This window comes from Manis javanica, chromosome 13 (genome assembly GCF_040802235.1).
Source record: "Manis javanica isolate MJ-LG chromosome 13, MJ_LKY, whole genome shotgun sequence".
Lineage (NCBI taxonomy): Eukaryota > Metazoa > Chordata > Mammalia > Pholidota > Manidae > Manis > Manis javanica.
The window spans coordinates 55,502,282-55,526,605 of NC_133168.1; the positions used below are offsets into that span (position 1 = coordinate 55,502,282).

Consider the following 24,324-nt stretch of genomic DNA (forward strand, 5'->3'; position numbering starts at 1 on the left):
AGTTACTCTACAAGAAGATATGTCAAAGAAATAATCAATCTTCCCATGTTTTCTTCCATCTGCTACCTCTATAGCTTTTCTCTTCCTTCCTAATTACAACCCTTAAATAGAATTTGTGCCTCATATCAAATTCACCGAGTATCATAATTCCTCCAAGTGGTAAAGATGCCTCAAGACAAATGCTGGGCATAGAAGGCACAGGGCATAAATCTGCAAAGAAGTAAAAAGCTAACCTCTTCAAACAATATGGCTTCTCTCTCACTTACCAACTTTACATTTCCCTGTATGGCCCCGGAAGATGGCTGGTTAGCCAGAGACGGGTAAGATTCCTCAAGGGAGGAACAACCTAAGACAGGCACAGTCACAGGGGGGCCATCAGGTGAGAAATTGGGGATCAACAGAGGTGAGGCGTAGAACCTCACCCCCCTGGTGTTGAGAGAAAGCTTCTGCATCCATGGATGTTTTATTGCCCTTGTCTAGCTTGGATTAACACATAGTCTACAGGCACACACCTGATCATCTACATTTGCTCTCTTACAACACTAAACTATGTTTTCTACCTTTATCTTGCATCTACCTACCACTTCAGCAATTTATTAAAAAAATAATAATAATAATAAAGGGAGAAATGTGGGATTCACATATAAATGAAGTATAAAAATCAAACAAATATTCATATTTGACCTGATTGTTATAGTTCATAATGAGTTATCAAAACCGAAAGATTTTGTGATGACTGCCCTTGTACTGTTCACCATGTAAGAACTTATTCACTATGTAAGAATTTGTTCACCATGTAAAAAAAAAAATAGAGATATTGAGATATAGTCAAAAAAGGATTAATGTAGAAGTCAAGAGATCTAGCTCCTAATGAAATTACTTGGATAAAAAAATATAAAATTATAAAATATAAAACATATATGAACAATTATTATCTATTACTCCTACAGACAGTAAATTAATGCATGCAAGAATTTTTTTTCCAAATTAGGTCTTTCATCTTTTTATAACTTCAGTCAAAGAGCCTTAGGTTTACCAAGGAATATCAAAGCTATACAATTGCTAGATAACTGTAGAACTTAACTATAGGCAGAGTGAACACAATTGGTTATTATATTTAAATTTTCCCTCCACTGTTAGCCTACTATTTCAGTGTTTTTACAAAAATTTTAGTGTATGAGATGGTATCAACAAAGTGATCTAATAAATATATATACCAGTCAGGCTGGTGCTCTAGTTTCTTCAATTTCACATGAATATTAGAAATGTATGTTTCTGCATTGCTTGGATTCAGAATTCTGTCCCAAGACAAACACTGGGAAGGGCTGGGAGACAGTGGCCTACTGTCATGCCTGGAGAAGAGTCATCATTCAGACATTGAAGATGCCCAAGAGTTAGCACCAGCACTCTTGAGATGCTCCAGCATCGGGTTTGGCAGTGGTGGAAGGCCCCTCTTCACCCAGTAGACAGCACAGAGAAAGTGGACACACACTACGAGTAGGCATTGGCAGCATACTATATCTGTGAGGCGTTAAGTACAAGGATTACATTTGAGAGAAGCAGCATTTCAAGGGACGATTAATACCTCCTCTCTCTAATCCACTAAGCCTCCATGGTCCCAGGCCTCACTGGGACATTGTCTCACAGGAATGAGAGCCACAAACAGTGGTATCCTTCAGAATTTTCACTGAATTTTGCTTGTCTGAACTGCACATATCTCAAAGGAGAATAAAAAATGTGTGGCCCAGGCACTGAGGATCATCAACATCCTCATGGATGAAGCATAGTTACTATCAGATAAGGAAATTATATCAACTCAGCATTCCTGAATAAGTGTTCTCTGGTGTTTGCTTTTTACTCTTTTTTAACCAAAGGAATTCCAGATATTGTTTTTAACATTAGAGGAAACCTTATGGACTGAGCCCCCGACCCCTCACCACCACTCAGATGCAACTACCCGCCCCCCTCCGCCACACACACACACCTCTCCCTCCACAAGGCTTTACATAGTTCATTTTTCAAAAAGCCACAGAGAAACTCTGCAAAATGATCATGAAATCTAAGTCATTACCTCCAGGGAGTCACCTTCACAATCTCCTTCCTCTGTACTTCTCCCCTTCTCTTCAGTAATGGTGTTCACCATTTCAAAAAACCTACAATGAGAGTTGGTATAGTCACTCAAGATACATAGGATATTAAATATAAGCAAGTATGTTCCAATGTGACTTTAGAGCATAAAAATGGGAGCTAAGAGTCTCCAAAAATCAGGCAATAAATAATCAGTATCTGTGAAAAATAACATTTCTCAAAAAGAAAACACAGGTTGGTAGGATTTCCTAGAAATTTCCAACCTCCTGCCTTAGTTCAAGTAAGAGCAATGTAATATATTATAGAATCTGAACAGTGAGCCTAGATAAAGCCACAGAAATGTTAACAATGTGGACTTCGATATCAGACCAAGATTGTTAGAATTTGTGTGATTTTGGACAAGCCCCTCCCTCTCTCTGAGCATTGCCCCTTGTAAAATGGGGACTATACCAATACCTATCTTACAGGTTGTTGTGAAGAAGACTTGAGGTAATATCTGTAAAGTACTTAGCATGGTGCACTTACTAAACATTAGCTATTATTGTTTTGCTCCTGTTAATGTTATTTTTTAAAATGGAGAATAATAAAAATACTACATTCCGGAATACATCTCTAAATTCTGAGATGACTGATACAGCCTTGGACAATACATTTGATCTCAGTTACTAAATCTTTTGCTTGAGCACTTCAAAGCATACATGTTGGGGTCCTATAAACACAGACTGAAATGCTGGTATCAACTAGGAATGGCTGGCTGACATGTTTGTGACAGAAGCCACCCCTCTTTTGATGACATTTTCTTCAGGAGCTCTTGAGCTCTTCTTGTTGATTTTTTTTTCTTCTGGAGACTATTTTAGAGCCAAGAAAATGGTTACAACAAGAAACAGATTTGCCCCCTGTAACACTAGCTATGTCTAGTCCATTCGGGGGAGATGTTAATTAGTCACAGACCTAAAGGAAGGGGAGGCATTATTAACAGGGGCTGATGCTCTCACAGGCAAGTCATGCTATTCATTGCCAGCTCACAGTAAGAAAGAGGTTACAGAGTGACAAGGAAAGTTTACCTATCACAACTCAGAACCCTTCTTCCTATCTTGTACTTCTTTTTATCCATCCACCCATCCACCCATCCACCCTTTCTTCCATCCTTCCTTCCTTCCATCCATCCATCCATCCATCCATCCATCCATCCATCCATCCATCCATCCGTCCACCCCTTATCCATCCAACAAATACTCATCGAGTGTCTACCAGGATAAAAAAAGACTCTTCTGGCCTTTGGGAATATGACAACAAATAAAACAGATGAAGCCCCCTTTAGAGTCTGGAGCCTGGGTATGGAGTTTGCATGTGGGGACACTTCCTCACTCTTCCTTTCTCTCTACGTATTTTGTGGAGGCCAATGACAAGAAGAAAAATTCCCAGGCCTGATCAGAATAACAGTATACTCTGATGAAGACTAAGTATCATGATGAGTTAGAGACAAAAGCAAATTCAACCAAGAGGAAGAGAAAGTGAAAGACCTGTAAGAATTTTGGCTTTTTATAAAGACAGACTTTAGGGTCTGGGATAAGTAAGGACTTCCAGCAGCTACCCACACAAAATTTTTCAACATAAAACATCTCTCAGCAGAGTATAACACATACAATGGGAAGGGAACACAGTATAAACTTTAGGAGCTTGGATTCTGAAGTCATGTGTGTGTTTGGTTCAAACCTTGGATTTTATGCTTATTGGCTGTATGATTTTACGTTAAACTCAGGAATTTTTTACTCTTTTCAATGATGATGTCAGTATTACCTACCTAATAGTATTACATACCTAACACATTTTATTTGAAGATTAAAATATATATTGGGTCTGGGGTAAGCACTCTATAAGTCTTAGCCATAATTACCATAAAACAAATCAATAGCCTTGAGAATTTTTCTACTATTTAGAAAAGTAGACCATACATATGCTAGGAATTCTTTCTTATTTCCAAGTCTTTTTACCATACATTTTACAATATTAATAAAAAAAACTCTAGCCAAGATTTGCATGTTAAATAAATACTTATTTTTTATACCAAGATAAAAAATGACTGACTCTATACTGTAGCTAGCACATCAATCATTTATAATGGGGTCAAATGATGATTATTTGAAAAAGAAACCCCCCCAGCAAACTTTTAAATCCAAGCTGGCTTATACCTACACTTTGGTCTCTAAATAGTCCCTTACTTTTCTAGCCTCATAGTCAGTCACTGTGTTCTAAAGCAACATGAAGTTCTTAACTATTAGCCTAAGAGAAATATACCCAGAGAGGTTAACACAAATATACATGCAGTCCACAAACTTTTGTTTTTATTGGTGTAGATTAGCTACCTTCCTCTTAACTCAGGCTGCATCCCCATCAGAAAATAAACTATAACTAGTCTGGGGTAGGGACCAGGCCCTTTTTAAAGTTCATCAGTTGGTTCTAAGATGAACCAGTTAATAGCCACTGTTGTTGAAAATGGTGAGATTATTCAAAAGAATTAGAAAAATAAAATGTTGATGATCATCTGTTATATTAAGTGTTAACATTTAGAAAATAAGGCACAATGTTTGGCAATTAACTGGTATGTCTTGGATAATGTTTCATCTGTTGAAAAATAAATTATGACTAAGAAAAAGCTTGATTTATTAAAGAAAGCCCTTAAAATTCTGTTAAACATACCACATAATTATAAAGTATTAGCCCAAATGAAATGTTTATATAACCATATAGCCATAAATTCTTTATGGGAGCTCCATATTCACTCATTAATTAAAAATAATGATCAGGTAAGAACAGTCTTTTCCAAACACAAACAATGACTAATACGTACTTTTTGCAATGAAGTTCTGTACAGAAATAGATCTGGAAATCGTCAGAATTATGAAGCACATAAAGAAAACAGCATCGTTCTTCAAATTTAGAAATACTGAAACAAACAAAAAGAATTATTCAGGGACCAATATCCTACGGATCTGTAATGAAGTATATATCCAATGAATTTAATCAAAATTATATCCAACCCCAACTATGTTTTCAATGTTGTTTACAACAAAAAGTTATACACAGCACTTAAAAAAGTGATACTGCCTATACCATGATACTAAAATTATTTAATATTCTGAGAATTGTCCTCCCACTCATCTCATAACGGCCCTCCTACTCACAAGGCTGCTCTGGGGTGTTGTAAGCATACCAAAGCTTTCATGGGAAAGGTTTCCTGCCTACTAGAGCGTTAAACTGTGTGCGCGAAGGAAAAGCAGAAATACCAACTGGCTGATCTAGCTGATTCTGGGTCTATGTAATCTGTAGAACAATGAAATGTTTCCAAAGCTAGGAAGGCAACTGTGTGGAGGCAGTAAAAACATCTCAGTAGCAGAGATTTAGAGGAGTGAGAAATGCAGAGCAGCCTTTGGTTTGGACTCAGCAAGTGGTTTACTTTATATCATTTGAAACAATTTTGAGTTTACTAGCAATAGAAACAATTTTGAGTTTAACAGCCAAGCCACATTGTTTTATGCTGAGCATTGACAAATATTTTCTGTTACAGGCCAGAGAGTAAATATTTCAGGTGTTGCACACCAAACTACTCGATTTTGCTGTTGGAGCGGCTTTAGACATTATACAAGTGAACACAGTTGATTTCCACTAAAACTTTATTTACAGAAATAGGCAATGGGCCATATTTGGCCTGTGGGCTGTAGTTGCCAAACCCTATTTTAGGCCTTTGTATCTGCTACTCCTTCAATTTGGAAGGCACATCACTTTTTACTTTTCAAATAAATTTTTTCACCATTTAAGGCCCAGTTTACACCTTACCCTCTCTCCCTTCCCTATTTCTACCTTAAACAGAAATTCTCCCTCTTATACCTCTGTTCTTTGAACAAACTTCAATCATTGTTGATGTCATACTACCAACATATCTACCAATTCATTAATTATTAAATGTCTGTGCTTTTTCTGAACTGTGAGCTCTTCAAGAACAGAGTTAATGTCTTAGTCATTTTTGTATCCTTAGGAGAATAGGACTCAACATTTGCTACACAGCTGGTGGTCAGTAAAAGCCCACTGACTGGGCTGAGCAGGTTCTGAGGGAGCAAGGTCTGAGGTAATGCTGGACAAACTGCTGACTTAGTCGGACGTGCTTCTATAGTTGCCCTCGCTTTACAGAGGAGGAAGCCAAGAAAAGTCAGTTCTCTTTGAAGTCACACACTGGAATCAAGTTTCCCAATATGTAAACTAAGAGTAGCCACATGTGAACATTTTGTGTTTATGTCATAAATCACAACAAAGGTTAGGTAGTGCTGCCATACCTAAGTAAAGAAAATTAATTCATCAGAAAATAAGTATGAGAGTGAAATTAATATTTACCATGCTTTCCTAAATTACTTCAAAATGCAGTGATAAATAATGAGTACCTTGCTAATGACTAGTTTTAAAAGTTAAATATTAAGAAAGTGAAACTTATTTGAGAAGGCATGGATTGGAAAGATATAATGAGTCAGTCTATAATCTTGCTTGTTTCTGTTCACATCATTTATGAGGTACCAGGTGGTTGTACCAGGCAAACTCCAATTACCAGTGACTCAGACAGCACTACCAGCTCATGCTCCAACAGAACCAATTACCACTAAAGCCAAAAGCAACAGGTTGTTGCAAAACTGACCTGTGGAAATCTGTTTCCTCTCACTTACGATGTGAGGATATTATGTGGGGATAAATAGTAGTAAACACAACTAATTTGGTTTGAAATTTGCTAGAGATGGTTTAGCATCAGCTTCTCAAGACAAGTATTTAAACACTTAACCAGTGGTTCTTCTCGCCACATTAATACTAGATATAGGACACAACCTGGTAGATGGCATGTATGTTTTCGATCTATCCAAAGAGAGCTTAGTTCCTGGTATACCGAAAGACCAGAAAACCATCCAGTAATTTAAACAAGTAGGCAAACGCAGAGTTAGTTCAGTTAACAATAATAATTTTGTTGCAAATCTTTTCATGATCCAGAGAATAAGACTGAAGAAGGTTGAGCATTTTCATCAATAGAAGGATCCATGAAATTCTTTACATTTTAAAATCATGACTAAAAGTCCTTTCCAAGACATTCATATTCTATAAATAAAAGTCTTCTAAGAAAAAAAAGGTACCGAGGAGACTTACCTCACTCCCCTGATGGAAGAAGCACTAAAATTCCATTCATGTATACCTTTCTAGAATTCACAGGGGGAAGAACAAAAATGTTGAGTCATCCAAATGAAAATAACATTAATTTTGTTTTATTATGTTTTAATAACATACACAGAGCAATTTTTCCTATTGTATAATTCTTCATGAACAAATTATCTGGATGGAAACAGTAATTCATTCTCAAGCCACAAGGGTGATGTTTACTCTTTTTAATAATTCCTATACTTCAATAAAACAGCTTCCAAAAGAACCCAGGAGAATTAGTCTCATTAAATTCTAAACCTTGATTTTTAGCAGAATAATTTAATAACTTCTGTGCCTTTGTTATTTAAGTAAAAAAACCCAGTGATCAAGATAATTGAATGATTATAGTTGAACAATATCTCATTTCTGAGAAAGCAAAACAATAATTTGAAAAAACCTCTGCAAGGCTTTAAAGGTAATTATTTCTGAATTATCTTCAGTTAAGCTTTCTAACTAAAATGGTGGTTCTATTTCTTCAGAAAACAGTATACCAACTATGTATGTGTGTACACACATGTATATAGTCTCATACATGTGTATAGAGCTACAGTGTGTTGTTAACCAATTTATGCAAAATTCAACACACTAATAAAGTTTGAACATAAAATATTTGATCATCATATGAAAAACACTGGTGATTTGCAGGGCCAAAATGAAAACAAATGTGGGAATTTATTTGAATTTATTACTAAAGCTAAGTTTAAATTAGTATTAAATTCATATGTCTTTAAATTAAGTAAATTTACAAGATGGATCAAACTCCCTATAAAAACATGTCTGACAACAATACAGAATAAAGAACATAAATATTTTTATAGAAATAAAGTCATTGATGCATGTGTCAAAGTTTAGCAAGCATTGGATGATAGTCAATTCAGTCTGCAACTCAGTTTCGTACCTGTAAAATAACCAGGAAAACAAGCTCTTACCCACCCACTTATAATACTGCCAGAAGCCTAAGGTCTTGGCTGAGCTAGTGAAATGGGTAATGAAGCCTGTGGCTCCAAGGTGGGCCAGAACTCTCCTTTTGGCTGAAGCCAATCAAAAAGCTACAGTTTATATCCACAGCACCTAGATGTTTGCTAGGACCATGCAACTTAAAATAGAAATAGATCCTCTCAAGCCCAAAGCAGACTGACTAAAAAACTAGTGTCAATGCACATCAGTCAGGTCACAGTATATGACCTGAGTTAATCCAGAGCAAGTGTCGTGTGCCTTAAGTCCAGGGAAGGAAGAGGCCATAGAAAGGTGCTCTGGAATGTAGCTCTCTTAACCAGAGTACCCAGGGAGTTAAAATAGCAGCCTGCAGCTTCAGCAGGTAATTTGGAAAATTGTTTCCAAATCCTGTTGGCCTCAGGTGACCTTCTAAATATATATGACTCAGGAGCTGCAGCTGTTACCTGCACACTCCGTGCATACAATGCAGCCTTATTCCCAGAACCTGCAAGTGAGCTGCTTTCTAAGGCCATGTCTGCGATCAGGAGGTGGGGGTTGAGTGCAGAGCCGGTAGGGCAGTGTGCAAACCTGGGACTGAACACAGCACCTGGCCAACACCAGCAAGAGCACTGGTCCAATCTGTTTTCATCAGCATTGTTCTAGAAGCAGCCAAGGAGGGATTTCCCAGGTTCACTGGGATGGCTTTGTAAAAAAGGAGTAATGCATTTTCCAGAATGTTACGATTCTAAAAGGTTGCAAGTGCTGCCAGTAAACAGTCCATTTTAGTGGTGTAAAGGCCAGGGCCTGACATAGAGAGATGTAGACTACAGTCTCTCTCCCTAGCTCCCTTGCTACCGGGACTCACCACACGGAGATGCTGGTGAGCTACAAAGCCAACTGGTGAGAGTCTCCAAAGAGACCTCCTTGGGACCCAGGGGAAAAAGGAAGGCCAGTGGCAGAGCTGGAGTGCTCATCAGCTCCAACAAGCCCCAACCCAAACCTAATTTAATCAGCACAGGCACCGTCTTCTAGGAACTGGTTAGCCTCAGATCCTGTGCCCAGGAACGACAAGAGTAGGAACTAGGTGTTCATACTGAGCTAAGGTGGCAGGAGTTATTACACTGTGGCAGATACTGTTGGTTTCCTAGACAACAGACATTCCCTTCCTTTTTTGCTAACAAATAATGAATTTCGTCCAGGTTCAGGTGGCAGTATTTGGGATGGTGAAATTGATTAGTCTAAAATGACCATGGTAAATCCATATCCCTTGATGGTGATTGGTTCAGGATGGACACATAACACTAGTTTTGGTACAAAGGAGAAGGCCTAACCCTCTTTCTTCAGATGTTGTCTGTGTGAAGTGATGCTTGGAGCTGCTACCTAAGACCATGAGAGAAAAACCAAGAACATACCGAGAAGCCAACTCAGAATTCTGACACTGTTAAGACTCTGAAATCACCCCCAGAATAATGGACAACTCGCTACCCAAGGTTTTATAATGTGAGATAACATTTCCTTATTATTTAAGAGCTACTTTGTAGCTAAAAACATACTTGATGGATGAGAGCATCACCTCATCAAAATATAGAAACTGGGGTAAACATATTCCCCTCATAAATTTCCTGGGTCTTCTCTGAATGGCCACTGGCTGGAACTGGAGTGAGGCTCACTCAATATTCCACAGGCACCCTGCTGCCAGCTAACCTTTGGCAGAGACACCACCAGGTAGGCCTGGAATGCTTACACTTTAAAAAAAGGAAGGGAATTGTGAGTAGCAACCACTTAAAACATCTTACAAATAACTGCTTTCTTCCCACTCTAGGTTTCTCTTTTATGTGCACAGCAGTTTTTTTGAGAACTAACTTACTTTAAGCAGCAACCATCTGTCGAACAAAGGGAGAATTAACTTTCAATTAACTTTCTGCTTGAATGTAGAGTAACTGTCTGAGTCCCTGAACACTTGTGAATTGATAATACTTAAAGTTTTGAATGTTGCAGTATACAGTATATACTAGTTCACATACCTATTCATTTCTCATCTTAGAATGAAAATACTAAGAGAGGGAATGAGTAAAGAAATAAATGTGGTAAAAGACAAGCAACAATCTCTGCTGTTCTACTTTTAGGAAAAAAAATTAAAACATTGTATGACAAAAACAATTTCATATTTAATATCAGACCCTTTAAATCTGCTGCTTGTGTGTTATTTAACTACAGTTATTAAAGTTGCTTTAAACTAACATAATAAAAACCAAGTTACTTTATTGCTTATCCTCATTCGAACTGTACCACTTCTATTTTAAAAAAATAGAGCAAATGGCAGTTGTAATGAATACACTAGGGGTAGAACTAGGGTTTGTAAAGAAATTGACATAAATTCAAAATGGAAACTGATTTCAGAAAGCTTGCATTTTTGAACAGGGAGAATTTTTAGCACTAAAGGTAAAAGGGACTGGGGACAATGCAAATGTAATCCTTTCTGATTAAAAGAGGTTAAAAATGGAAGCTCCACAATACACAGACTGTATTTGTAATCCTGAAAGCACTCACTTATGTCCTAACACTTATTTCTTAGCATAATACAAAAATTGTCTCTACAAGTGTCACAAAACATACAAGTATCAATACAAGGCTAACTTTATTGAATGAGGACCCTTCAGAAAGGGGAAAATAATGACAACTAGCTATAAATAGTACTCATTTTTCAAAAATCTCTGGCTTACTTTCTTTTCTTTTTCTGTCTTCCAAATACTTCTGGCTATCCATTCACTCTCTGGACCTTGCTGATTGTTAATTCCTTTAGCCCCATTCTGTTTCCAACTGTCCCTGGATAACTTTGTTCTTTCCAATCAAGCCTTTGTAAATCTCTCCCAGATAATGTTCATGTCTCCGAACCTCTCTTAGATTTTCTAGTTTCAACTGGATGACTACTCTACTGCTTGTGAGAACACATATGCCTATACTTTAAAATATATAAAACACTCTATTTTTTTTATATCATTAATGTACAATTACTTGAACATTATGGTTACTAGACTCCCCCTATTATCAAGTTCCCCCCACATACCCCAGTACAGTCACTGTCCATCAGCACAGTAAGATGCTATAGAATCATTACTTGTCTTCTCTGTATATACTGCCTTTCCTGTGTCCCCCCCCTCCACTACATTATGTGTGCAAATCGTAATGCCCCATTTTCCCCCTTATCCCTCCCTTCCACCCATCCTTCCCAGTCCCTTTCCCTTTGGTAACTGTTAGTCCATTCTTGGGTTCTGTGAGTCTGCTGCTGTTTTGTTCCTTCAGTTTTTGCTTTGTTCTTATACTCCACAGATAAGTGAAATCATTTGGTACTTGTCTTTCTCTGCCTGGCTTATTTCACTGAGCATAATACCCTCTAGTTCCATCCATGTTATTGCCAATGGTAGGATTTGTTTTCTTCTTATGGCTGAATAATATTCCATTGTGTATATGTACCACATCTTTATCCATTCATCTCCTGACGGACCCTTAGGTTGCTTCCATTTCTTGGCTATTGTAAATAGTGCTGCGATAAACATAGGGGTGCATATGTCTTTTTCAAACTGGGCTCCTGCATTCTTAGGGTAAATTCCTAGGGGTGGAATTTCTGGGTCAAATGGTATTTTTATTTCGAGTTTTTTGAGGAACCTCCATACTGCTTTCCACAATGACTGAACTAGTTTACATTCCCACCAGCAGTGTAGGAGGGTTCCCCTTTCTCCACATCCTCACTAACATTTGTTGTTGTTTGTCTTTTGGATATTGGCCACCCTAACTAGTGTGAGGTGATATCTCATTGTGGTTTAAATTTGCATTTCTCTGATGATTAGCGATGTAAAACACTGTATTTTAAAACAATGTTAACAACATGTATATAAATAGTTTTATTAGTTATTGTCAAACTTGTCTCCTGGACAGTTCCACCTGGAGTCATGCCATCATGCCAGCTATTGATTGGAGGTTCCTTACCACCCCCAGTATGTGCTCAATTAATTTGCTAAAGCGGCCAACAGGTTGAGGGAAACGTTTTACTTACTAGATTATTGGCTTATTAGAAAACAGTATAACTCAGGAACAGCCAGATGGGAAAGATGCATAGGGCAAGGTATGGGTAAAGGGCACAGAGCTTCAATGACCTCTCCAGGGGCTCTGCTTTCCCCATATCTCCATGTGTTCACACACCCAGAAGTTCTCCACCCTCTGTCCTTTTGGGGTATATAGAGGCTTCATTAAACAGGCATGATTGAATAAATCACTGGTCACTTGTGACTGATTAAACCTCTAGCCTCTCTTCCCTTCTCTGGAGAGATCAGAGGATTGGGACTGAAATTCCCAACCTTCTAATGACCGGGTCTGTTCCCCTGGCAACCAGCCCCACCCTCAGCTGCCATCCAAAAGTCACCTCATCAACATAACAAAAGAAACCTTTATGGCTTATAGTGCTCAGGAAACTCCAAGGGTCTTAGGAATTCAGTGCCAGAACCAGGAAGAGACCAAATATATACTTTACTACAAATCACTGTTGGTAAAATTCTAGTATTTCCAGAATCTCTTGCCTGGCCCTAGTGCATCTCCACATCAATAGGTGTTTGTTTCCAAGGGATGGAGAGAAGTAGTCCATCTCCATATCAACAGGTGATTACAAGGGTGAGGGGAGTGAGGGTATATGTGGACCAGAGAGGTTGGGTTGGGTCCCTTTTTGCAGCCACATTGCCAGAGACTTGGGTGAGCAGAAGGGGACGACTGCTTGTAAGCAATAAATGGGCTTCTTTCACTTTATTTCTGCCTTTGACTGGTTTCAGTTTCAAAGGTAATTTGCCCTGGAATGGGAGAAAGATTTTCTCCCTGGAGTTACAATCACAGTATCAATAGCCCTAATATAACACCAGCAACCTCCCTAAATGATTGCTGCATGTCATCTAAAGAGCTAAGCAGGGTTTAATTCTGGGGTTTCAATGTTAGGGTTTAGTCTGTATGTATACTGCCATGCTTTTATTGTTGGTGTTATTGTTACTGTTAAAATATACTGAGCACTTATCATATGTCAGACTCTGTGCAATACACTCCACTTAACATTATTCCATTTAATATTCTAAAAATCTTTTAAGGTAGATATTGGTATTGTCCCATTCTACAGATGAGGCCACTGAAGCTTGGAGAAGCCATGTTGCCCAAGGGTAATGATGGTATTTGAACTCAGGTCTGTTAACTCAGACATTAAAAAAACATGACATTGACACTTTAGAAAACTGTAGCCCCATTCCTGGCAAATGTATTCTCTAAATCCCTTTCCTGCTTTATTTTCCCCTTTTCATTTAATATACATATATATATGTTTTAGTATACCTATATATTTGAATTGTCTTTTGTCTGTCTCCCTGAGTAGAAGGTAAGCACCATGAGGGCAGGACTTTTGCTTATTTTGTACATGTGTTTCCGCAGGACCTAACACAGTGCCTGGTAGTGCTTGTCACAGAGTAAAGCACTCCCCAGTCAGTACTTATTGGGAACATGGATGATGCTGAAGGAGAACCATAAGGATATTTTGGAAAACAAACAATCCACAAAATTTGCCACATGACTTCTCTCTCATTTCTGTGGTTTATGCTGTGAACTGAAAGCAGGTCTTAAGAAGTTTCTACTTTTTAAAAACAGCAGAATGATTTGCATATGCATTAAAACTGATGAAATACAGAAGTAGACAGGATTTACCCAAGTGATTGTTATGAATGGAAATGAGAGTGTTTAAGATGCTTCTGAAACCTGGTGGTAGCACAGTTCACTGGATGTGCGTGGCACACAGAGTCAGTGGCTAATCTGAGTTGTAGTAGCTACTGAGATAACCAAACATGGAGATGTACCAATAACTATAATCTTACCAGCAAAAGACTAGAAGTAGCATTATTCTGACAGGTTTCCTAGAAGTAAGATTTGCTACCTTTTAAGTGGTATATTTTAAGGATCAATTCTTTGGTACATAATTCAATTTACAGCACAAATTTACAAAACAGAGATAAAGTCCAACTTTGCACTTTGGGCCCTAATGCTATCTATATATACAAATCCAACTAGCTCAATTTTATTTTATTGAGTGAATGAAATCTATAACCCAATTTAACTAATTTTATATTAGAGAATATATTTATGCTAAGACAAATACACAGTATGGTATTTCTTCTTAACTAATGCAGACGTTTGCTGGAATATATAAATGCTGGGAGGATGTACAGTCCTTCACTATGAATGCCCGTGTCTTAATTGCACAATTTACCTTGTCATCAGGAAGCACGTGCCAAATAGATATTGTCTTCTCCTCAACTTCATTGTTGATAGATAAATAAGAAGGTTGATAGATTTTGGTTGGTTCTAATATTAATACCTTGAAAACATAAGGCAAGGAAACTAATATTAGTGACTTAAGATTTAAGCAATTTAGAGCTGGTATAACAGTGTACTGACAAGGGAGATTATCAGATGAGGCCCTGGGTAATAGAGTAAATGGAATAAAACCATTTAACTTCTATTTCTTGCCATCCCATCAGTCCTTTGAGCATTCTATGATATTATACAATTATCATAAATTACAACAATACATCACCTTTTATTGATGAAGAAATTGGAAATACATGTTTGAAGTTCATATATTGGTTCTACTATCCTCAAGGAATCTACCATTTACACATTTTTAAAAGCTTTATTTTATTTTGAAATCAATACATAAATCTATTTCTATAAATAGAAATGTCAGAGAAAGGCAGAAATGTGGCAAAACAAATAATTCTATATATACAGAAAAGATTCCATATATAGAATGACACATACTTAAGTTTTTGGCTGCCCTACCTTATTATAAGATGTACTAGTATGGTTTTCATACCCATGCAAATAAACTGAGAAATGATTTGGGTTACCACTGAAAGAGTTTTATATGTAAACCAAAGAAATGGACACAGCTAAATAACAAAAATGTGTTGACACTGCCTTCAAGATAAAACTGATATCTTCAAAAATGACTTATTTAGCCTTGGGAGAGAAAGAGAAAAAAAAGTTGCTTCTTTATTGGAGATGTAGGAGGGGTAAATGATAAGTGAGTTGAGAATCTCCATCAAAGGATTACACAATTTATTATTACTAACATCTCATATTAGGAGCAAATAGCATTAAAATACCACACGTGCCCTGATTTCAAAGGAGCTGCAACTATTATCTATCTATACAGATGTTTAAAAGCACTCACGTAGTTCAAATTTCCTATGCAGTCTTAAATAGGAATATTTAAACAGAAAAGCCAATACTTAACTATCAGAGAAAACCAAATAGTTCTTTCTACTGGAACAGTTCTTTCTACTTCACTGCTTAAAACTCAAGAAAATTAGATTTTAGAAGTAATCTTGTATTAAGCAAATTTACCAAATATAAGTGTTAGATAAACTCTTCAGAAGACTCCATCAACAAGGAACTACAGACTCACAATATATTATAATCTAAAGTGTGTGCAATCAAAGTAAGAAGGCATGTGTCTTAGAAAACTGACTCCAGGCTATCCACTGTAAACCTGATGAACTTATTTTATGCAAAACATTTATCAGAACCATAAATTTATTTAAGGTACAGAGAACTAGAGAAGGGGGATTAGAAAAACAAAATTTTCTTTTACTTTACTCTTAAGGGCTTAAAGAATTCTTAGTCAGGCTATAGCTATGAAAGTAAGACAGATTGTACCACAAATAAACACACAATAAGAAGACTACTGGGGAACATCCTCAGATTCAGGAACACATTGAGTGAGTCAAGGTCCAAATTCCAATCAACAGGGAGTTAAATGGTACAGATTAATAAGGAAAATAAATTTTCAGTCTAACTGCAGAAATGATGCTCTCAAATCTGAGTGGCCCAGTCTTTGTGAAATGAAAACAGATAATAAAGGACAAAAAGTGGGTTTCTCAAAAGAGCATCTAAGCTACTACACTCACAAATTAGAATATACTTTTCCCCTAATTACATGGGCACACTATTTAACATTAGAAATACTGAGCACAGGGTTATCTCCTCTCTTAAAATACGTCTTTTTTATTATCTCAAATTTTTCTAACAGATAAAATCTGAACTAAGTGTTCCCTTCTTGAGATAGGTAATAAAAATTGGTTGTAAGTATCATGGTCTAATGTTTGTCAAGTCCTTTGATCTGCCCTTGAAATGACAAAATGTGAGGAATTTGTAGCATGCATTAGAGGTCACAGAGAGGCTGAGAAAACCCAAGGAAAAGGAGCCAATTTGGCAAAACCAGCTAGCGAAAATTCACTTACCATATACACATTCTTGCTTTTAGTTTCTATTCTTTTACATTTGTAACATTACAATTAACTGCTAACTAACTTCATGGATCTGAGGCTGGAAAGAAAACAGCAAGGCCTATAGCCTATAAAGAGTAGATATTAACTAAAGTTTCATGTCTCAGCTCTTAAAGAATCTGTAAAAGCACCACATCCCTTCTCTTCCTCTCACCTGGAATTACGGGATAGGTTGACAACATTCTCCTGACTTCAAATGGGAAGGAAAGAAAATACACACAGAAGAGAAGTGAAGAAAAAGAAAAATCAAACTGAAGTCAAAATAAATGGCAGGATCATTCAAATAATTTCCCAAAGAAACTTTCCTCTGCTTTCTTTGCCCAGGTTACGGTTATTTCTTGAAAGAATGAGAATGGATATGGTAGTGAGATAAATGGAAACAATCAAATTCAATACCTTCTGACAGGCTCTCCTGGTCTTAGTCAGATGCACCTCAAAAGAAGCAAAATGTTATGACCCAAATCAAGAGCTACTGCCACCTTCGTAAGTGTGAGCTTAAGATGTTACTCTAAGGACATGACAGGTTAGTGACTGGCATAGCACCCCAGGTGCTAGAAGCCTGCCTTTCTGTTTACACTGGAACATGACTAGCAAATTCCAATAATTGCAGGGAAAGGGTCTGTAGAAAATATAAAGGGGAGCAGCAGGATGGATGGGACTGTAATCAACATCTAAAATGGTAGCAGCTAGTAGGCTAAGCAGATTGTTGCTTTTGGAGAATGCAGTCACAATTTGCCAGTCTCTAATTTTTCAAGAGTAGTTGAAAATTTGGATTTTTATGTGAACTCTCCTTTTCACTTGACTTTTTTATAAACTTTATTCTTCAGTTCAAGCACTCCACCTTTTCATCCATTTTGTTGATCTTTTCCTCTGTTTTCTTTAACATAGCAATTATCATTATTTGAAGTCTTTATCTGGTAACGCCAATATATGAATCACCTCTGGGTCTTCCATACTGGCTATTTTCACTCTTCATTATCAGTCCCTTTTTCTCACTTAGAATGTTCACTAATCTTGATTATATCTGAATGACACACTGCAGAGGCTCTGGAAATCTGGAGTTATTTTCCCCCCGGCTAGCAGTTAGATCATCAGTGCATCATCTTGATCCTATCATGGCTCTGCTGTACTCTACCTTTGTTAGTGTGAACCTGTTTTAGTTCTGTCCTTACTTCTAGAGCATGGGGTTTCTATGTCGCAACTAAATGCTCAGCTCTCAGCCTTCCAAAAGACACTCTCTGCAACTTCTGGTCCTGATCTCACAAACAGCAAGGGAACTTACCTTGATAGGTTTTATTAGGTCATGTAGGTTCATCCAAAACCCAATTCTAGTCAAATACTGGGACCGGTAATTTTGTTTATTCATGACTTGCTTATCCCTGGTCATACTAGGTGTTGCCTTAGGACTCAAGGAAATACTGACGGAGAATGCTGGGATTCACTCTTTAAGGCTCCCCCGACACTCTGCCTCTCCTATTCTAGCTGTCTTTTAGTCCCAAAACGTTGATCCCTGCCTGCTCAGCAAAGGGGGAATGCCATTCCCTACTAGGTTTCCACCTCCTGGGGCTGCAACCAGAGAAATGACCTTAGGAAAAAGCTTATGCGTGAAGGCGGGACTCCACTCAATTACCTCCCCTCTCAAAGACCACAGCCCTGTGACGACTGCTGTTTAATGCCTGCAAAGAGTTATTTTATGTATTTTATCCAGATTTTACAGTTACTTAGAGCAATACCATTTACTCCATCATAGTTGGAGTAATGTCCAATGTCCTTATTTTTAAATGTTGGCAATAATTTTTTTTTAAGTCACTGAGTGGTCTTTTAAGCATAAAAACTTAATCATAGGTACAATCTCACACATAATAAGAGAGATTCTAATTAAAACTACCCCTATATACCATTTTTTATCTGTAAGTTCAGCAAAAGTACAAATCTAATAAATACAAATTTTTGGAGAGGCTAGAAAAGCAGTCAGTCTCATATGTTACCAGTGGGAATGTAAATTGATACAGTCTCCATGGAGGGCAACATGGCAATATGAATCAATTTCCTTCCTGGGAAACTTATCCTACAAATATATTTGTACACATTCAAAATGGCATGGGTACAATGGTGTTTTATTTTAATTTTCATTTTTTTGACTACCCAGGGAGGTTACTTCTCTTTTCATATGATTTGCACATTCTTCTTTTCCTTTTGCTAATCCATTTCTAGGAGGTTTTTAATTTTTGCATATTAATTAAGCAAATTGATCATTTTGTGCCATTAGCAATAAATATTTTCCCCCTGTAGAGCATTCGCCATGTTTACTGTGCTTTTTGTGGGACAAAAACTTGAATTTTTAATGAAATGAAGTTGGTCAATATTTGCTTTTGGGGCTTATAGGTCCCTTTTGTGCTTAAGAAAGCTTCTCTCACCTGGAATATATATCTACATTCTCTTAGCTTTTCTTAATATTTTCTGGCTTTTTGTTTACATTACATTTTGACAGACTAACTCACATTAAATTAATTCAAATTAGCTCAGAATAGCTAATGTGAATGGTTTCCTTTCATAGCCAATTTTCTAGTTGATAAAGTCAACAGTTAATTAAGTACTTGAGTTCTGTGTTGACTTCTTTCACCACATTTACTACTATCAGAGCACCAGTGAAAGGCAAGCAGCCAGCTCATTCTGAGATATGTATTTGCTTAAGCTACACATTATGTAGGCTAGAAAATAAAGTGTTTCAGTTTCAAAAGCTTTTCAACTAAAGATCCTGCTGAGTTTAAGGCTTCATCTGGATGCAAGAGTAAAGAAAGCATGTTAATCCAGCTATGGATTTAATTACATGAAACAGATGATCCTATCAAGAGCGAGAAAACAAGATTTTATAAAAAAGAATTGAGAGTTGTCACCCCCTCTGAGTAAGGCAGATTGAGACTAGAGAGCTCAAGCAGAGGGATTTATAGCATCACTTTGATTTGGGAAGAGATCTGTGTACACAGTGAGTTGCTGGTACAGTTGACCCTTGAACAGTAATAGGTTTGACTGTGCAGGTCCACTTTTAAGTGGATGTTTTCAATAAATATATTGGAGAATTTTATTTGAAAAAACATTTTATTTTCTCTAGCTTTACTGTAAGGATACAATATATAATACACATAACATACAAAAGATGTGTCAATCAACTATTTATGTTAGTGGTAAGACTTCCAGGCAACAGTAGGCTATCAGTAATTAAGGTTTCAGGGAACTGAAAGTTACACTTGGATTTTTGACTGCATAGGGGGTCAGACCCCTACATGCTGCATTGCTTAAGGGTCAACTGTAATTTTAAGATTGGATGCTACAGCCTCACTGCTTTGGATGGTATTATGAAAACAAGCAGGACAAGATGGTACTAGGTAAGATGTGCAGTATATTTTTGAGAGTGCATATGTGTGTCTGTGTATTATATATTTAAATATACATCTAAAATTTGATAGAAACCAACCAAAATGAGTTACACATCGAAACTAATGAGTAATTACTTCCCATGATCTAAAGCATTTAAAACATGATTGGGGTTACTACACCTAACTCTGAACCACGTGGTTACTGAGTGGTAGAGATAAAATGCCAACAGGGGTGAGCCTGGCACTTCTCACCACAATAATGGTCATGATACTGATGACAATGTCAACAAAACTGAGGTATGAATTAAAAGCACCTATCTTTCTGGTCTGAAGAAATGTCATCACTTACTGAGCTGAGATCATCTTCCTCAATTAGGAAGCACACAATACAACTTATCAAAAGAAACCCCAGGTTCCATGGCAAAAACATAAAATTGTACCTCATTTCTGGAATTTTGAGAAGTTATTTTAAAAAGTAAGTAAGCTAAAGTAAACCAATTTGCAGAAAATAAATATATTAACCAAATGGTGGTCGCATAAGGGCATGAAAATCAGCCCTTGTAATCAGTTACAGTCAGAGGGTAACATGTTCTTTAAATAAAAGAAACAAATAGAACTGTACTAGAGTTAAGCTAAATGAACACTACTCACAGGAAACCTAACTACAGTAACATCTGTCTTTGTGGCCTCCACCAGGAAATCCATCCAGAAGTCCACAAGTTCCTGCTTGGCCACAGGCTGTTCTGTAGTCAGTTTCACAAAATGCTTATATATCAAAATTGTCTCTACAATTGACTTGAGGTACCTAAAAATTAAAAGATACAAAAACACATAACAGGCAAATTCAGAACCATCTGTTCCCATGTATCCCAGTGTTCTTCAGAAAATGTAATTTTAATATGGCATTAATAATTATGCACTCAGAATCACCAAACATTATTTATTATTTCTTGCATGTCATGTACTTTCACACACTTTATCTCTCTTCCATCTCACAAAAATTTTAAAAAGTATGCTGGTTTATCCCCATTTTAAAGATGAGTTAACTAAGGCTTCAGAGGGCTTAAATAACCTGTCCTGGGTGATACAATCTACTTAAAATACGACTCTTAAAATAACACTGATATTCTGTTCAAGAAGTGGTTAATGCATTTGTTCTTAAATATGCTTCCTTGAGAAAACTTTTCCGAACTACTCTGCATAAGAGATCATTATTTTGCTCTGAAGCAAATCAGCTTTCGTAGTATACCAATATCCTCAAACCTAGTAAGATGGATAGATGGTGCCTTGAAGGAAAAAGCTAGGAAAAAATGAGGAGAGATAATTATATGAGATAATGGGTATGCAAGCATTTTGTAAGCTGGAAACATGAAACTTAACGTTAAGTTACTGGGAACTTAAGGCACTGGTATTATTTTGGGTTGTCATCAGTACTGTATAGAATAATGTCTGTTTTCTTCTCAACAGAAGCCAGGACACTTAAAAACAAGGCTCTTTGTACCTGTGCTTCACTCTCCTCTGCTATCATCAGAATACTCATCAATTATAACAAGCTTGGCCACATGTAATGCATGCATTTGTTGGTTCATGTATTTCATGTCATTTGCTGAATGTCTAACTGTACACATGCTGCTGACAGTACTGTTCTGTTCTCAAGTGGTATACAGTGCTGATGACAGAGATATAAAAGGTTTTAGCTCCATGAAATAAATATCAATGGAACTACAACTAAACAGAGATACAACTGACACAAGTCATACAGTCAATTTCAACAGAAATGTGACTAAAGAATGAGAGAAACACAAAAGAAGAAAATTTGATGAGATGAAATAATCACATGTATGTATGCAACAGCATCCATAAAATCTATCTGGATGTGGGGAAGGGTTTTAGGTCAGAGTCTGATTTATGAGCAAATGTGCTTCATGAGTGTCCCCCAGGAGGGGAAGAGCAGTGAATGAGGCATTCTCGACATGCACTGAGAAACAAATGCATGAAGCCACAGTCTGGCATGTTCTGTGGAGAAAGAGGAATGTATTCCTAGAGGAGTGACAAGAGCTGAGGCTGGAATGACTATGGACCAACCTTGCTTGCCAAGCCAAGGAGGTGAACTTTACCCCTTAGGCTGTCAGGAGCCATTATACCATATTTATTTAAGGATTTCAATGGACGGGAAAGATCAGACATGCATTTTAGAAAGATCACTGTGGGCATGATACTGGGGAGGATTTGCTAATGGAGACCCCCCTGTGAGGAAATCCTTTAGGAAGCCACGAGGGCCTACTGTGGTGGGCTTCTCCTCAAATGGTTCTTCTAATGAAAACAAGTCAGTGGTCTGGACTCTGAACTGCTCTGAGCCTTTCTTGGTATCATATCATGGTTAATCCTGTAAAGTCTTTACAACTAATGGCCAGTCACTACATGTGATGCACAACAAAATTAGCATTGTTTTCTAAAGCAGTCCTACATGCAGATGGAATTTTGTTTTCCTCTCTCCAATTACCATGTATGCAATGATGAAGCTTAGATGTCTTCCAAGAGCAATTTGAAATTAGAAAAACACACATATATAGGAAATACCCAAATGTGTCAGTGAACCCTAAGAAAAACTGGCAAAAATCAAGAATGAGAATTCTAAAACTGAGATTAGATCATAAAGGAAACAAAGGGCATGTTTGGAGCACAGGCCAGGGAGGCTCAGATGGAAACCTGTAAATCTGCTCATTAGATTTGCAGGTGTGAAATTTGAGGCCTCTGCATGATTCATGTGGGTAACACCGGCCAGCTTGGGCTAGTGAGTTGGTCAATGTGATTAAAAAAGCTAGGCCAGTGTTGGGTGGACATCACCAATGTCCAAAGTCATCAGAACCTATATCCAACACATTTTATTTACAAACATTACTATGTCCTTTAGAGTCTGCATTTTAAATATAACTATCTGGTAATAAGTGGTAACAGCTGTTCATTAAAAAAGTAACTGCATAAATATATAACAGTTTAGTATTACCATGCTGGTGTCTTCAGTTTAAAAAGCTTTTCAGATGCTTGAATAACTCTCATGTGGTCATTGGCCAACACACTGGCTCCCAGAAAAAATCCAACTTCCCAGTAGCTCTGGAGTTTTTCTAAGTTTCCCTTTTTACCAAGAAGGCTACTTAGCTTCACCCCTAGAAGATGAATAGAAAGTGCGAGGTTTAAAACACAACAGCAGGCCACAGAGCCAACTTTTGTTAAAAAGCAAAATTAAGGTTTCATTCCTGCTTTCAGAATAAAATAGCTTTGTTTAGTTTCTGATTATAAAAGGGATTTAAGTCCGTTGTTAAAAAAAGTTGTTAAAAAAAGATAATTGCCACTGTCACTTTGATGTACATCATTTCAGAATTTTTATGTTTTTATATGCATAAATTAAAAGTGATAACACTAAATACTTTGTTGTGTAACCTCTTTTGCTCCCTAATTAAATCATGGATTCTTTAGTTACTTGAAAGGGAAATATGATAAAATTCTCAGCCAGTTGAAGTATGAATGTGTATAGTACATACTTTTTACAAGAGTAAAGTGCTACAATAATTAATAACAACTATATATGCAAAATAGTTATTATGCACTTATAAAAGTAAAGATATAAAGACACTGACAATACTGTTTTGATTGCTGTTTGCTTTGTAACAAGACTTGAAATCAGGTCATGTAAATCCCTTAACTTTGATCTTTTTCAACATTGTCTTGGTTCTTCCAGGTTCTCAGCATTTCATTATAAATTTTCATCTCTATTCTGCTTTGAATCATTTTTGCACTTGTAAGTATTTGCTTAAAAAGAATATATCCCTGTAGAACTGTTTAGTGCCACTAACATCCATAATTTCAAATTAGGAAAAAATGTTAAATCAGGAAAATTATCTGAAATTTGGGAGTAAGACAAAAAGGTGGGGCACATCATTTCAACATCATATGGGGGTACAAGGCCACTCAAGGACTGTCTAGGGAAAGTATAGCTGTTTCATCTCACTATTTACTATTTATAAAAGATCTCAGACCTAGAGAAGTTTACTTGTTAAAGTGTTTTGGTTCAGTACAGAAATAATCGCTGCCTAGTGAACAGATAATCCCTAAGATTTAAGACCTATTGGACATTGACTATTTTTTTCAGTAAACTCAGAAACCTTATCTTAACATTTCTTTGTTAAATTTATCTATGAATACCCAAGCTTCTTAAACACACTTTGAACTGGACATGTCCTCTTACTCTTTTCCATAATAATTGAGTTAAACACAGTCTTTTACACATGTCTATTTTGCATTTCCTGAGAGTTCTCAATTTA

At 36.9% G+C, this 24,324-nt stretch overlaps 1 protein-coding gene across 4 annotated transcripts in view; it reads right to left on the reverse strand.

Annotated features, from left to right (window-relative positions):
- The window catches only part of MAP3K5 (mitogen-activated protein kinase kinase kinase 5), a 208,858-nt gene that overhangs the window by 58,396 nt on the left and 126,138 nt on the right, over positions 1 to 24,324 (reverse strand). For all 4 annotated transcript variants that reach the window (XM_036994706.2, XM_036994714.2, XM_036994708.2 and 1 more), the window contains 6 exons: positions 23,010 to 23,169; positions 20,654 to 20,807; positions 14,546 to 14,653; positions 7,270 to 7,319; positions 4,940 to 5,035; positions 2,072 to 2,153 (listed from right to left, as the gene is read on the reverse strand). In XM_036994706.2, the coding sequence (XP_036850601.1) occupies positions 2,072 to 2,153; positions 4,940 to 5,035; positions 7,270 to 7,319; positions 14,546 to 14,653; positions 20,654 to 20,807; positions 23,010 to 23,169 (650 nt within the window). The remainder of the gene's footprint in view (positions 1 to 2,071; positions 2,154 to 4,939; positions 5,036 to 7,269; positions 7,320 to 14,545; positions 14,654 to 20,653; positions 20,808 to 23,009; positions 23,170 to 24,324) is intronic.